Source organism: Gossypium hirsutum, chromosome D11 (assembly GCF_007990345.1).
Source record: "Gossypium hirsutum isolate 1008001.06 chromosome D11, Gossypium_hirsutum_v2.1, whole genome shotgun sequence".
Taxonomy (NCBI): domain Eukaryota; kingdom Viridiplantae; phylum Streptophyta; class Magnoliopsida; order Malvales; family Malvaceae; genus Gossypium; species Gossypium hirsutum.
In genome coordinates, this window is record NC_053447.1 from 9,168,194 (window position 1) to 9,183,019 (window position 14,826).

At 35.5% G+C, this 14,826-nt stretch overlaps 3 protein-coding genes, 1 long non-coding RNA gene and 1 other non-coding gene across 6 annotated transcripts; 2 read left to right on the forward strand and 3 right to left on the reverse strand.

Moving 5' to 3' along the window:
• Positions 1–303: 303 nt before the first annotated feature.
• Positions 304–375, forward strand: TRNAM-CAU (transfer RNA methionine (anticodon CAU)). Its single transcript has one exon. It is a non-coding gene; the product is annotated as a tRNA-Met (tRNA).
• A 4,705-nt stretch (positions 376–5,080) lies between these two features.
• On the reverse strand, positions 5,081–5,958 carry LOC121223714 (uncharacterized). 2 transcript variants are annotated; one of them, XR_005921051.1, is made up of 3 exons: positions 5,819–5,958; positions 5,597–5,715; positions 5,081–5,491 (listed from the first exon to the last, which is right to left on the reverse strand). It is a non-coding gene; the product is annotated as an uncharacterized lncRNA (long non-coding RNA). The 2 variants fall into 2 exon arrangements; XR_005921050.1 differs by lacking the exon at positions 5,081–5,491 and having other exon boundaries at positions 5,596–5,715.
• On the forward strand, positions 5,710–7,763 carry LOC107924738 (uncharacterized protein At4g00950). Its single transcript, XM_041105946.1, has 2 exons — positions 5,710–6,417; positions 6,797–7,763. The coding sequence occupies exons 1-2, from the start codon at positions 5,782–5,784 to the stop codon at positions 6,860–6,862; spliced, it is 702 nt and encodes a 233-aa protein (XP_040961880.1). The 5' UTR covers positions 5,710–5,781; the 3' UTR covers positions 6,863–7,763.
• Positions 7,590–10,050, reverse strand: LOC107924739 (uncharacterized). Its single transcript, XM_016855319.2, has 3 exons — positions 9,672–10,050; positions 8,798–8,880; positions 7,590–7,938 (listed from the first exon to the last, which is right to left on the reverse strand). Exons 1-3 carry the CDS (start codon positions 9,748–9,750, stop codon positions 7,903–7,905), a joined length of 198 nt encoding a protein of 65 aa, XP_016710808.1. The 5' UTR covers positions 9,751–10,050; the 3' UTR covers positions 7,590–7,902.
• Positions 10,051–10,725: 675 nt separating this feature from the next.
• On the reverse strand, positions 10,726–13,778 carry LOC107924676 (uncharacterized). The gene is made up of 3 exons (XM_041105947.1): positions 13,345–13,778; positions 11,649–12,530; positions 10,726–11,509 (listed from the first exon to the last, which is right to left on the reverse strand). Exons 2-3 carry the CDS (start codon positions 12,500–12,502, stop codon positions 11,053–11,055), a joined length of 1,311 nt encoding a protein of 436 aa, XP_040961881.1. The 5' UTR covers positions 12,503–12,530; positions 13,345–13,778; the 3' UTR covers positions 10,726–11,052.
• Between the last annotated feature and the right edge of the window lie 1,048 nt (positions 13,779–14,826).

A 14,826-nucleotide genomic window follows, 5' to 3' on the forward strand; every position in this document is an offset into this window, starting at 1 on the left:
GGGAGTTTCGTAAAAGATCCTCGGGAAAGTCTCTTCAACAAGCATCGAAGAAATTTCGAGATGATGTGGGCCGGTCTAGAGGCACTTCTGGCCTTTTTAGACGAGACCGTGATCGACCCCCTATGGGTACCCGAGGCACTTCGATCGCTAGTGTTGGGAATGAACGTCAAGACAGAATAGAATGTCGATATTGCGGTAAATGGCATTCGGGGAGTTGTAGATTCCATGACCGCTCCTGTTACAAGTGTGGATCAGTTGACCACTTCATTAAAGATTGCCCGAGGCTGTCTGAACAGAATGTAAATCAGAGTGGCGCAGCGGAAGCGTGGTGGGCCCATAACCCACAGGTCCCAGGATCGAAACCTGGCTCTGATACCAATCAAATGTAACACCCCGAACCCGAGACCGTCACTGGAGTCGAACACGAGGTGTTAACAGACTTTTAAATATTTTCCAGACACTGCCAATCTGCGTAATAGTCGCTTTAAAAATCATATCTTGAGTTTCACAACTTGAAAATTTGTTTCGTGATTTTTCCCTGAAACTAGACTCATATGCCCATCTCATAATTTTTTTTAGAATTTTTGGTCGGGCCAATTAGTACAGTTTATTAGTCAAAGTCTCCCATGTTACAGGGATCGACTACCTTGACCTTTGCACATTACGACTTGGATATCTCCTTGTACAGGGCTCCAATACTGATACCGTTTGTTTCTAATGAAACTAGACTCAAAGGGGAATCCACACATATAAGGCATGACTTCTAATTATCTCTGGATAATTTATGGTGAATTATCAAAGTCGAAACAGGAGATCCAGAAACCGTTCTGGCCCTGTTTGACGAGAACTTTAATATCTCTTAATATACTGTCCATATGATTTTTTTGTTACTTTCATATGAAAATAGATTCATCAAGGTTCGATTACACAATTTATTCACTATTTAACTCCATTCCTACAAATTTTTGTGATTTTTCAAATCCACACCACTGATGTTGTCAACATCTGTTTTCAAGGTAAACTTTACCTGTTCCGTGGTTACCATGGACCAACTAGGGATTCGTCATACATGGGTCCACATATGATCATATTTAGCCATTCCAATGGCTGATCATTTGCCCAACACTTCCATTCCAAACCATAGTCACATCATGAAACCATATAAACATACATAAACACAAATGGTCTAATGCCATACTCCACTTCTACAAGCCATTTTCGCATGGCTGTACACACATAATAAACGTAGAATATAACAATTAATTGTTTTCATAACTCGATTTTGTGGTCCCGAAACCACTTCCCGACTAGGGTCAATTTTGGGCTGTCACAACCGTAATCTTGAGTATAGTTGGCTGTTGAATTCTGCATTTACTGATGCCATAATCTTGAGTGATTAAATGCATGCTTTTTTTTTAGATTAAAATAAAAATTTGATGATTAGTGTTGCTAAGAAAAACCAACTGCTCAAGTTTGCTTACACTTTTGAAAAAATAGTCATAATCAATTATCCTTTCTATATCTTCGTTATTGTTTACCATAGATCTTTGAGAATTTTTTCTTTAGTGTTCATCTTATGGCTTTCATCCATTCATGATGTGTTATTCTTATTTTTTTTATGAAACTATATTATTATATCTAATTATATATTTATGGTTTTATGTCGATTGACATTTAAAATAAAAATAATAGATGGTAAAGACACAAAATTTTGTGGAGGGAGATAGTACCTTAGCAACAAAAGCTGTTTGGGATGATGAGCTGACGTTGATATTTTGTGAGCTTTGCGTGAATAAAGTCAATGCTGGTAATAGACTGACAACTCATCTAAACTCAAAAGGATGGGAAAATGTGGTTGCTCTTTTTCAAGCAAAAACACAAAAATTATGGAAAACCTCAATTGAAAAATAAGCGAGATGCATTAAAAAAGGAATGGAGGTTATGGAGGGAGTTGCTTAAGGAATCTACAGGTATTGGATGGTGTCCATCTAAAAAGACGGTCGATGCTACCAAAGAATGGTGGGCTGCAAAAATATAGGTTAGTGTTAACTTTATCATTATTTTAATGCATAAAGTTGATTGAAATTAATAATTTACAATTATAAAAATCTTAGTATAACATTTAACATTTAACATTTAACATGTTATGTAGGAAAATCCTGATTTTAATGGATTTAAGAAGAAAGGAATTGAACCACGATTGAATGAGTTAATGTGGCAAATGTTTGGTGGCATTGTAGCCACTGGAGAGAACACATGGGCACCTTCGTCTGGTGTTCTTTAAAGTGGGGTTCCTATGGGAGATGATGCACCTAATGAGAGATTTGGTGATTCAGATGAACATAGTAACGAGAATGAAGGTATTCCTCCTAATGAGGTACCATCAAACCCTTCTCATGAAATTCCTAATCGAAGAAAGCAAACACTTGGGGCTATACAAGGTAAAGGAAAAAAATCAAGTTCAAGTAGAAAATCATCAAGAAATACATTAACTACTCAGATTGAGAAATTGTGTGAGAGTATGGCTAGTCCAAGGAAGTCAGTGAATGAAATTATTTTTCCTCACTCTCAATATACTATTTCAAATAAAATGGATGCTTTGTGTGCTTTGGGAGATGAAATTCCAAAAAAAGATGAACCGTACTATTTTGCCACCAAAATGCTCCAAATACCGGTGAAACGATAAGTGTTTTTAAACTTAGATCCAGATGATAGGGTTTGGTGGCTTCGATGTGAGTATGCTGAACAAAATCCAATTGCATCATTTTCATCCTTGGTAGCAACATCCTCATTTCCCTTCCAACCATACCATCAACCACCTCCACCATAAGCTCTTTAGAATTATTATTGTAATATAACTACACTACTTTTTTTATATGTAAAACTAATGTATGATACTTTTTATGTTTGGTATTTTTATGCTATGCTTTTAATCAAGTTTCTGTGTTGTATAGAATGTCACGAAATATTAATTTATTTTCATTTGATTACTTTTTCAGGTTATGGATGAATTTAACAATATGTATAATAGTTTTGATATGAATTATGATACCCCTGAATTAAGTGAAGAAGCTCAACGAAGAATAGCCACAATTGTTACCCAAGTTGAGCACAACAATTATCATGAAGAGGAAGAATATGTGTTAAGCAGTGTATTGGTACACCATGAAACTTATTTCACTATGCAACCGCGTATGGATTCAAATTATACAGGTCAAATGTGGGTGGACGAAGTATTAAATGGGTACGATGATCGTTACATGAATAGTTTTAGGATGCCAAAAAATATATTTCACAGTTGGTTGCATGATTTGCAAACAAATTATGGCTTAAAGAATGAGAAAGTATCGTCGATGGAGAAGTTAGCAGCATTATCATTGTACATTCTTAGAAATAGAGAATCAAATTCAAATGCAATAGAGCGATTTCAACGATCTGGGGAAACTGTTAGTCAAATTTTTACTGATATGTTGCATATATTTGCTTGAATGAGAATAGACACGATTAAACCCACTGAAGGTCAATTCGAGGAAGTACCGAACCATATTCGACATGATACAAGATATTGGCCTCACTTTAAGGAAAAATTTACACAATCTTTATATTTTTAAAATATAAATTATTTTTAACTTTTATCTCATTACTTGTATTTATTTTAAAGGATTGTATTGGGGGCCATAGATGGAACACACATAAAAGCATGCATTTCACCTTCTTGTCAAATACCTTATATCGGACGGAAATGTGAACCAACTCAAAATATTATGGCAGTTTGTGACTTCAACATGTGCTTTATTTTTGCATTTCTTGGTTGGGAAGGAACATCACATGATAGTAGAATTTTTTTGCAAGCACTTAGAAAACAAGAGTTAAAGTTTCCACACCCTCCATCAGGTTGAACTTTAATTTTTTAATTAATTTTTACATAAAAAATAATTTTAATTTATTTTTAAACTTGATATTATGTTTTACTTTTTTGTAGGAAAATATTATCTTGTGGATTCAGGATATCCACAAATGGCAGGTTTTCTAGGTCCATATAGGGGGAACGATATCATTTACCTAATTTTTGTCGAGGTAATCATCAAGTATCTGGAAAAAAATAAATCTTTAATCGTGCCCATTCTTCGTTACGCTCTGTGATTGAACGAACATTTGGAGTGTGGAAAAAAATGGCCAATATTAAGAGATATTCCAAGTTATTCATTCAACAAGCAAGTTTTAATAGTTATTGCAACAATGGTTTTGCATAATTACATTCGAAGACATGATTGGTCAAATGATGAGGATTTTCGACAATTTGAGAATATACCCGACATGTCAATTTCTTCAGGCCATTTTGATAGAGGTGAATCGAGTTCTTTTAACAGAAAAGTGACCTTGAAATCACGATGTTAAGGAAAACCATTGCAAATAGTTTAATGAATCCATATTTGTAAAAATATTTTGTATCATAACCTAATTTCTAGTAATAATGAAACTTGTTATGTCTTATGTTACTATTTTTTTATTAAAAATCATCCGTTTAGATACTTCAAAATTTGATCAAAGTATAATGTTACTATTTGTGAAAATAATATTTATCATTGTTATAAAAAAATATTTAACTATAAAAAATTAAAAATAATTATCATTTTATCTAATAAATAATTTAAATTGATTATATAATTCATTAAAATATTGGAAGATACATTTTAATATTTTATTAAATGAATTTATAAATTCACATATTTTAATAAATTTTAAAAAGTAAAATAATTTTAAAAAATTCTATTATATATCAATTCTAATATGATATCCTTAATAGTCATTCTTGATTCTCACCTCACCGCTATAGCTGCATTTGAATCTAAACACACTCCACCATTGTTTCTAATCTCACTGCTACAGTATCCAATCTCACCGCTACAGTAACTAATCTCACCGCCACCGCTGTTTTTAACCTCACCGGAGGTAAACACACCGCCCATCCAAACTAAGACTTAGTTTTATTCTTGATGTAAATGAGTTTTTCTCCTTGGCCTTCCCCAACATTTTGAGAAATTGTGATTTTTTTTCTTGAAATTTTTAGAAATATTTAATTAAGTGCTCCAAAATTCTCATTAGTATAATAAAAATTTTAAATCATACCCCAAACTTTAAAAAAATATAATTACAATAGTAACATAAAAAAAACAATTATCCAATTTAGTCAAATTCGAGTATTAAGGGGATGAGGTCAATTGGCATCCGATAATCTCCGAGCAGCAATCATATGGACTCAAGATCACTGTAGTTGCTTGCACCCAGGTCTTTTATAATGGTAAAAGTATATTTCCCAAAATTGTTGTTGTTGTCGTCGTCGTCCTTGGTGCCACACCTCTTAATTTGAATGAAAGACAGCGCATGCAAGGAGGAACAGTTGAATAAAGCTGAAATAACCGCACAGTTGACTCGCGCTCTTAAGTGCTTTCACTGTTCTTGTTAAATAATTTATGTTTCTTTTTTTACCCTTTTTTGTTTCATTAACAAATGAGAGAGTTAGTCAAAATGACTTTTTAAAGGCATATATGGATAGCATGAGTAGTAGAGAGTTGATTGCAAAAATATGAATCACCTTTGCTAGATAGCGATGAGCGATGATTGACTTGAAACACTGCCTTTTTTTCTAACTTTGTACCTTCCTTCCTTCGCCCCTTTTTATACGTTACGTACATTAAACTTTTCTCTCTCTTTCTGTGTGTATTTATAAATGGCATTACTGAATTAGATTAGATAAATAGAGGGTAGAGAAAGAAAATTATGGGATCCGAGGAAGAGAAAGAGTCAAGCTACACACCGAAGCTACCGCTGTTTTCAGCTTCACATGCACACATGCAGTCGCCACAAAGATCGGGGATGTTAACCCCACCACTGCACGCCTCGGCCTCGGTCCCATTTCGCTGGGAAGACGAACCAGGGAAGCCCAAACCATCTACCGCACTCACCAGTTTTACTACCCCAAATGACTCTGCTCCAAAGTGTCTGGAACTCCCTCCTAGGTTGCTACTAGATGCCAAGATTGCCAAACTGTCCTCACCCACTACCGTCTTGGAAGGTCCCTACACGGGCAGGCCTAGGTTTCAGTCTTCTTCTTTCAGAATGGGAAGTGAGTGTTATGGATCATTTCGTGCTAGTCCTGAGACGCTGCAGCTTGGGTCTATGGTTCTTAGCAAGAGAGGGTACAAAGAGAAAGGGTTTCTTGGTTTTTGGAGGGGAAGGTCCTTGAAGGCTAGACCTAGAAGAGAAGTTAGCGGGAACAGTTGCGTTAGGGATAGTGAATGCAGCAGAGACGGAGACAGAGACAGAGACAGCAGTGGCACCACCAGTGTTAATATCACAACAATTAGAAGGATTGGTAGCTTTCCCAGTCTCTCCAGTTCCAAGTCCCACTTCTGGGTAAGTTTCTCTCATTTCCTTCACATATATATTCGGTACCTTTCAAAGCAAAGGGTTGTGCCGCTATGCTACTTTTATGGTTTTCGTCAGGACAACTCAACACACCCATTCATTTACTTCCTTAATTTTATACGGAAATTAACAAACGGGGGAATAAATTCGGTTCCTGATCCATTCATGGCACTTCTAGGAGCACTAAATCAACTTCCCATTTCTTGAAAGCACAAACCACCATTTAATTAAAGCTTTGCTCTTAAATAAGCTTTCTGGGTAGTTTATCTAACTCCTCAGTCCTCACTCCGTTTCACCCTGCTTTCTTTTAATTCTTGCACTACTACATCCAAGAGAGTTGTTTGATTTGTGGTTTTGGACACGACAGGAAAGTATCTATGAAGGCTTAATGCAAGTGGTCCCATGGACTAAAAAGGGTAAAAAGGATGGCTGACTTTTCCCTCTAGGCAAACGCTACTATATGATTACAAACAGGGGATAAATTACATGCACTGCACTGCTGGCCAGGCCGCTGTTTCCAGCCCATCCGAGGCAGTTGATGGAAATGAGTGATCGAAGCCCATTACTATTTTTGTTTCTTCTCTAGATGTGGGGCTATTTTCAGCTAACCTTTTTTTCGGATGCCATCTTTATCGTTTGGATATATATCGATGTGGAAGTTGGCAAATCCAGTTGGTAGCAGCAATATATGTATAAAGTGGCCATCATTATCATACCCTCCGCAGCAGGGACTTGGAACGATGTGTAAATTATGGCTTAGCTCTTGCCAGTCTTATATTTACGATTTACTACTAGCTGTAGTTTGTTCTCGTCTCATCAATGCCTTCTGTTGTGTCTTTATTTAAGATAGTTGCCGCCTGACAGACGATTCACTGATTTTGGGATTACGTAGACAGTAGGGGAACTTCAATACCCATAGCAAGGTTTTGTTGCATCCATCCAGGCAAAGAAATGAACCAAACATTGCCCATAAGATGGAGAGAGGTTCTGTAACTCAATAAGTTGCCCAAGTTTCATGTCCAGCTTTATTTTTACAGCTGCCTTTAATAAACTATTTAAATGTTAGTAGCAGTTTAAAATATATCCTTGACTCTGTATCTGCCTTAATAAGATTCGACTTATTCAGAAATTAACTGAAAGAAAGGTACAATTCAACCATGTCAGCAACATATTTGCACATTGTTAATGTCCATGAAGAACAACAAAGGTCAAACGGAAGCAATCAACCAAAGAAACAACTTTAATTGTAGGGAAACAAATTAAGTAGATGATATCAAATTCCAGTCTGATATGAATCATCCATGATTTTTGAGTAATCCTCCACCACTGAAAATCAAAACAAATTAACACTCAAATTCCTCATGCTAAAGATGAAGTTGAAGGCGCAAGAGTTCAACTTTAAAGTCAAGTTTATTTTGTTGCTGATTACTAGCTACATTTGAGTGTCTGCTTCTTCCCAACTCATAAATCACATCAGCCCTGCTTTTTACCAGTCACACCAGCAACCACCTACAACAATGGAAGCACATCAGTGTGTTGAAAGCCAGAGCAAAATAATAGAACGCCCGAAGCATAACTAAGCCTAGAAATGTCCTTTGGGAGTATTTAGAGCTCTACTTATTAGCATATGCCAGTGTTTGGATATTTAAACTCAGAAACAATTTTGAAGTATATACAAATGATTCGTATGTAGCAAGTTTAGTTCATTGGCATGTCAACTCCAACAATACCAATTGAAATCGGTATCTTTTCTCCAAGAGATGCATCAAGTGAAAGAAGCAGCATAAATTAGATAATAAAAGCTTATGATAAGCCTCGCCTTATCCCATATGCAAAGAACAATACAATCTGCAAAACTTAGGCAGAGATCTGTATTACAATCTTTTTTTTATCTGCTTATAACTAGATGAGAACAGGTTTATTACTTTCTACCAGCAGAAAAGTAACGAAGGTTAACAGGCACTAACAGTAAATTTGTCACCCGACTAGAACAAGCTAAACTTAAGATAAAACAAATCTCTTTACTACCAGCTAGAATGAGGTGTTCTTAGTTGTGGAAGGATGCCAATGACATAACCCATTGTCACTTAATGTGGAAATTATCCATCAATTTCAAATAGTCTTAAAAGTGCAGCCATGGATTAGAAATTTCTATATCACAAGAAAAAAGTTACCCAGTAAATGATTAAACAATACCCTTCACTGATACTCAGAAAACAATCGCAAAAGTTCTTGTAACATGTCCAACCCAATTTTATAGTTGGTATGTACTAAATACTCAACCCCCCTCCCCCCTACACCCCCCCTCCCCAAAAAAAAAAAAAATAAAGACTATAAAAATATCCACATTGCTAAGTGCAATACTCACATCTCTTAAAGCAGGCTGAGGGACTTGCTTCGATGATTCTAAGGAATCTAGAATGGGCCTTACAACAGCTGGTAGAAAGAGACCTGCATATTTTTACAACAGTGTGAGTTCAAAAAAGAAAAAAAAAAAAAGGTTGCAATCTCCACACAAGTCGCAGAAACAAATGGAAATTCAAAGCCAAACTTGATAGAATAAGAAAAAGGAATGATGCAACAAAGTATTAATTTTCTCTTCAGATAGAGTCGTACTAGCATCTCTGAGAGCACTCGGGTCTCAAGCATTGGTTCGCAAAATAAAAAATTGCCTTTAGAATTTTCACCATTCTTTTGATTATGAGACACATTATTGCTTCAATCACATTGGTTTCTAACATAGAATGTACCCACTCTATACAACATTCAGATTTAGAATACTTTGTGAAGTTGTCCTATGTGAACGGATCATACATCGGATAATCATTTATAAATTGAATCTTAGAACTCCAGCAGTGTCTGCTATGACACAGTCAAAGGGGCATAAATTTCTATAAAAGAAAAAAAAAACTAAAGCATTAAAATTTGATTCCTGTTTAGCTACACCAAGGATTATAACCAGATAGTAACTAACTACCATCAACAATGAAACCAAAATTGAAAGAATCCCTTGTAAGAAATTTCAGTTAATTAAAAATAAGTATATCTGATTAAAACCCTATACGATTCAGGAAAAAATGAAACCCTAAGTTTTTCCCTAATTCAAATAATTGATAACCAAACAGAAAAAAAATCTAGGGATTGGGTATCAAAGAGAAATGAGGTGAAGATCGGTGTTAAGCACAATAGATAATGAAACGGATGATTAATTAGATTAAAAGAAAGAGAGGAGGAAAATTCACCAAAACCAGCGATGAGGCAAGAAGCTGCGACAACTGGCTCTTGCACCACGAATATTTTCAGCTTCTGCATCACCGCCATCTTTCTATCTCTTAATCGAATTTTTTCCTGCTTTCACTCCTTTTAGAAAAGCAACTTTGTGACTGTTCTTCGATGGATGCAACAATAACTGAAACGGATAGTCCGGATGATCCACCTCTTAAGAAATAGAACATCGGGTATTTACGGGTTGGGTCGGGTATCAGAAAGAAATTGGACATTCTTACGTGTTTATTTTTCCATAAAGGCCCCAAATTGCTTCTAAAATTACGTTCAGTCCAAAGTTTGTTGGACTGGGATTGTCGGAGTTTCAAGAGGGTAAAAAGGTAACAAAAGAATGGAAGCTCATTCCACATGCTTACTTTATCTAATCTTAGTAGAGAATGTAATCGTAAATTCGTTTCTAAAAATTCGAGTAGTCAATTTTTTGTTCTACTTGTAGACATATAAAAATTCTGATTTATACCCATTAGAAATATTTCATAATGTTACTTTTTTTTATTGTTTATAGAATATATAATAAAAACTTTAACTACAATCTTTAAAATTTACCCAAAATATTAAAATACACAAATAATAAAATAAAAATAAAAAACAAACATTATAAAAAAGAAAATCTTTAATAGGTTTTGATGTAGCTTCATCTTTATACGTTTAGTATAGATGGTTTTTGTTCTTTTGATTTGATAATGATATTAATGAATATTTATAATTTATTTGATATTTACATAATAGTTTTTATATGCATACTAAAATTAAAATATTGATAAAAATAGATCAATATGGATACTTCTAGTAACATGTGTTCAATTAAGGTCCAATAATGTGTCATCTATGTTCAATTGGAAGTTCCCAAAAACAAAAGCAAAAAATGAAAAGGGGGCCCAGCTAACCCAAATCCCTTCTTCCCACTCCCTCAGAAATTTAATGACAGCATTTACCATCTTTTTCCTAGCCCTTACTTTTGTGTCTGACACTAATATATTCACAAGCCACTCGAAACAATTTCCGCATTGATTTTACCAAAGATAAATATATTGAGAAACTCATTTGTCTCAGCACATTTTCACCCAATATATATACAACAGCCACCGCATCATTTACGTTCCCAGAAGACACAGACACTACTAAGAAGCAAAGACCTACAAACTTGACAACAACTACAAGAGAGCGGAAAGCAAAAACTACTTACATACAACATACAGGGCCTAATACATGTTAAATAAGTAGAAAAGAACTTCACATACGCATGGAAAGTATATAAAATCCCAAGTATCCGACCATCCTTTTTGCCGCAAAACAATTTTTACGACAGTGAGGGGATTAGTTGAACTCTCTAGTTGTCTAGAAAGGTAGCATCCACCCCACTGTCCATCCCAACAGCAAACCAGCGCCAACGAGACTGAGCCCCAGGGCTAAAGCAACAGCATACTTGGTTATGTCAGGCCTAAGTTGGCCTCGCTTCCCTCGTCTCTCTTTTCCAGTCTTTACCCAGCTCTTCCGAAATTTCTGGTTTTTGTAGGGCGTCCATGGAAAGACTACAGGCTGCTCGTTATTCTTGATCTGGTGGTAAAAGGGTTCTAGCTGCAGCATTTGGAACCATTGTTTATAGGCAAAGAGTTGCGAGGCTTGTTTGAAGAGAAGCTTGATGACATGCTCCTTCTCTTCATAGGCTTTCTGTGCTGCTTTCTCAGCTTCCCTTGCACGTGTTTGCGAGTGACACAGTGCTTCTAGTAGCTGAGCCTTGGTAGGATCAGACTCTGTAACTTGCTCTAACATATCCTTTTCCGTTGTACTTGTACTGTAAAAATGAAGTAAATAAAGTTTAACAAACAGAGATGATAGTTTTACCATAATGCAAACTTTTTTAACCTATCTTAATCAATGGAATTGATAATTCCACCACTTAAAAGGCTAAAACCATTGTAAAATAAATATACCTGGACAATGAATTGGAAGCACATTGCATCTTCCCTTCTCCAACTGAAGACATCTGTCTTCCATGTTTTCTTACGGAATCAGGAGACGTCTGTGCATGATTAACCATTGGACTGCGAATTGCAACTGTCTGGGACGTCCAAGCCAAAGATGATACTTCACCACTGTCAAAAGAACCAGAACACACGTGCGAGTACCCCCTCACATGCACCTTCTGAGGTGGGGGAAGATCACAATTCTCAATAAAATCTAGTGACTTTTGTGCAACCAAGGAGGTCAGCTCGTCTTTATCTGTCGTGCGCCACCATGGCTCAGCCTTCCCACCCCCGGACCAGGGAGACTCTGGTTCCGAACAGAAGTCATTGGTTTTCATGGAAGCACAGCATTCAACAGATTCCATCTCCAAAAATTCAAAGCTTTCCATTGTTTCCTTTGAATCAAGAGAATAGCTATTGTTCTTTTTTCTATCAGTAATGGAACTATCATGTGCATCCTGCTGAAGATCACTACTTACTTTGGAGGAGTTTATTTCAGCTTTCAAGCTTTCCACTTCATCCTCCAAGGCATTCAGCTGCTCATTTGTTAAACCCATTTGGGGACCATAGTTAGGTTGCAGCTGAAGCCACCACCTCGTATCAGGGGGTAGATTGGAATAAGAAGGGTTCCTGTTGAGAGGCATGAAACCTATTGCAGGGTGATTATGTTTATCTGCCACGCCACTGGGGTTGGAATCGGCTTGTTTAGTGGAAGATGATGATTGGCAGCAAGCTAACTTGGGAGCTCTTTTGGCATCTTCTTGGACAAAGCAACGATTAGCTGTTCTTTGCCAGGCTGCCCTTGCTTCCGCTGCTGCCATTTACAATCTTTCTCTGCTACACATTTAGCTGTTTAGAAAATAGCTACCACTCATTAGAAACGAGATTATTAATCACTAAATCAGTCAGTCACAAATCGCCATCCAACTGAACATGTTTAAGAAAAATCACTTTCTAAGTTGACATACATAAATAAAACCAATCCAAATACATGCCGCTACAAAAGCTTAAAGTTCTATCAATGATCACTAAACAAAATAACAGATAATCCAAGTCCTTGTCCCGTAAGAACTACACAAAACTTCAAGCATCATACGATACTTCACAATCAGAAACGATAGGCATATCTGAAGTTCTTTCATCACCTTCAATCAAAATCTAAAAGAACATCTATTTGAAGTATACACAAGAACTGTACATCTAGAAAAGCAGGGCAATAAAACTCATGAATAAGACTTGATTGAACTTAAAAAAGTTGATTTAACCCCACCGTCATTCATGAGATCACCCCAAAACACATAAAACAAAAGATAGAATGTCAAAAAATATGCAATGTAAATCATCATCGGATTGGAAAGTTATAATTAAAAACAAACAACAGATAATTCGATAATTATTAGTAGGAATGAAGCATACAACAAAAACCAACTACCATTCAGAACAACCGCGAGTTGAAACCATAACATAGTTAACAAATGAAAATGAAAAAACAGTTTAAGGGGAAAAAAAGCCATAATTCAAGAACAAGAACCACAAAAGTCGTCATAGAAAAGAAGATTAAGGCGGTGCACGTAACAAGGTCGAATAATTCAACAAACTGAACATACACAATAAAAGAGAAAAATAAAGGCATAATCAATGAAATAAGAGAAAGATCACAAACCCAGGAAGGAGGAGGATAGAAAAGAGGTGAGTAAGCGGTAACTGCATAGATCTAGTATAAATTAGGAAGTAAAGTAAAAGAAGTCGTTCTTTGGACAAAAAGGGAAGGTCAAAGAAACCGTTGGATTGCAATGGATAAGAGGGATACAAGGAACAAAACAGGACAGTCTTGTAGAAAACAGTGTTCTTTTTTCAGTTATCAAAATTTCTGGTACTTTGGTTTTTCTGCACTAACTTTTGCGGCCTCTGTCTCTCTTTCTTTTCATTAAAACGAGGGGTGAAACCGAACGGCAGCGTCTCCGTGTCACTTCCATGGAGTTCTGTAGGGGGCACGTGGCGGTCGATTAGGGAATGAGGGTGCTGGTAATGGGTCCCGATCAGAATTTTTAAGATAAGGGTTTCCTATCTTGATCATTTTCAAGGTTATTCAATAATAGCAAAAAGAAAGTTAGACATTCATTATTTAAAATATAAAAATAATTATATGGTAATTTTTTAATTGAAATTAAAAGATTTTATGGTCAGATATATCAAAGTTGAATTTTAAAAATAATGATGAATAAATTATGTGTAATATGTTCCATAATCCATATTCAAGGACTCAAATCACACTTTTGATTCTTCCTAAGATAAATAGATACAAAGAAATAAAAACAGGAATTAGTATTTTTATAGAAAGGAGGGTCCATGCCATACAATCTCTGCCTGCTTTTGAAAGCAATGTCGGGGTTTTATATAGATATTTTACAAGGAAAAAAGGTGGCACTTGCTATCTTAATAAGGTAAGCCCTATAGGTGATTTTTTATACTATGTAACGGTTCACTTCATTTATCAATTAAACCAAATAAAGGAATAACAACACAAACTTGAATGAATCATAAATGTATGGGTAAAATTATAGGTTTGATATTGAAATCCTAAATTTATTTTAATTAGTTATTTAATTTGAATTAATAGTTAATTATTTAATTCAATGCGGTTGATTCTAATAAAGCTGATGTAATTTTTAAATAGTAGAGTTTTATATTAAAAAAGACAAATAAAATCCAAAGAGAAAATCTTATTTTGATGGTGAAATTAGAAAAAGTTCAATATTAATGAAAATATCATATGTTTACGTATTTCATTTGATTTAGCAAATATCCATTGAATTACAAGAAGAAACCGTGGGATTGGCTTGGGTTGATTTTGATTTTTAGGAAATTGGGGTACGAAATATCCCAGCATCAACAGAACAGAACTCGTGTATATTGAAAATCAGCTGGGACCAACGATTTCATCGTGATGATATCATTAAAATATAACACCACAGACGTAAGGTTTTGAACTTTTGAAGTAAAACGGTTGTCTTTTGAAGTAAACAATGGAAGTGCCCATTGATTTTATTGGTTTCTACTCTGCTAGTTTGGCAATTGCCGATGGGCTGTAATTATGTATTAGTGAAAACGAAGATTAAGGCTTGGGGACGAAGTGGCTATGATT

What these genes read in the sequence shown, in the direction of transcription:
- LOC107924738 (XM_041105946.1), top strand. Translation starts at nt 5,782, where the DNA reads ATGGGATCCGAGGAAGAGAAAGAGTCAAGCTACACACCGAAGCTACCG. An exon ending in GTTCCAAGTCCCACTTCTGG is followed by an intron (nt 6,418 to 6,796) that starts GTAAGTTTCTCT and finishes TGGACACGACAG; the next exon opens with GAAAGTATCTATGAAGGCTT.
- LOC107924739 (XM_016855319.2), bottom strand. Translation starts at nt 9,750, where the DNA reads ATGGCGGTGATGCAGAAGCTGAAAATATTCGTGGTGCAAGAGCCAGTT. An exon ending in TTGCCTCATCGCTGGTTTTG is followed by an intron (nt 8,881 to 9,671) that starts GTGAATTTTCCT and finishes AAAAATATGCAG; the next exon opens with GTCTCTTTCTACCAGCTGTT. An exon ending in CTCAGCCTGCTTTAAGAGAT is followed by an intron (nt 7,939 to 8,797) that starts GTGAGTATTGCA and finishes CCATTGTTGTAG; the next exon opens with GTGGTTGCTGGTGTGACTGG.
- LOC107924676 (XM_041105947.1), bottom strand. Translation starts at nt 12,502, where the DNA reads ATGGCAGCAGCGGAAGCAAGGGCAGCCTGGCAAAGAACAGCTAATCGT. An exon ending in GCTTCCAATTCATTGTCCAG is followed by an intron (nt 11,510 to 11,648) that starts GTATATTTATTT and finishes TCATTTTTACAG; the next exon opens with TACAAGTACAACGGAAAAGG.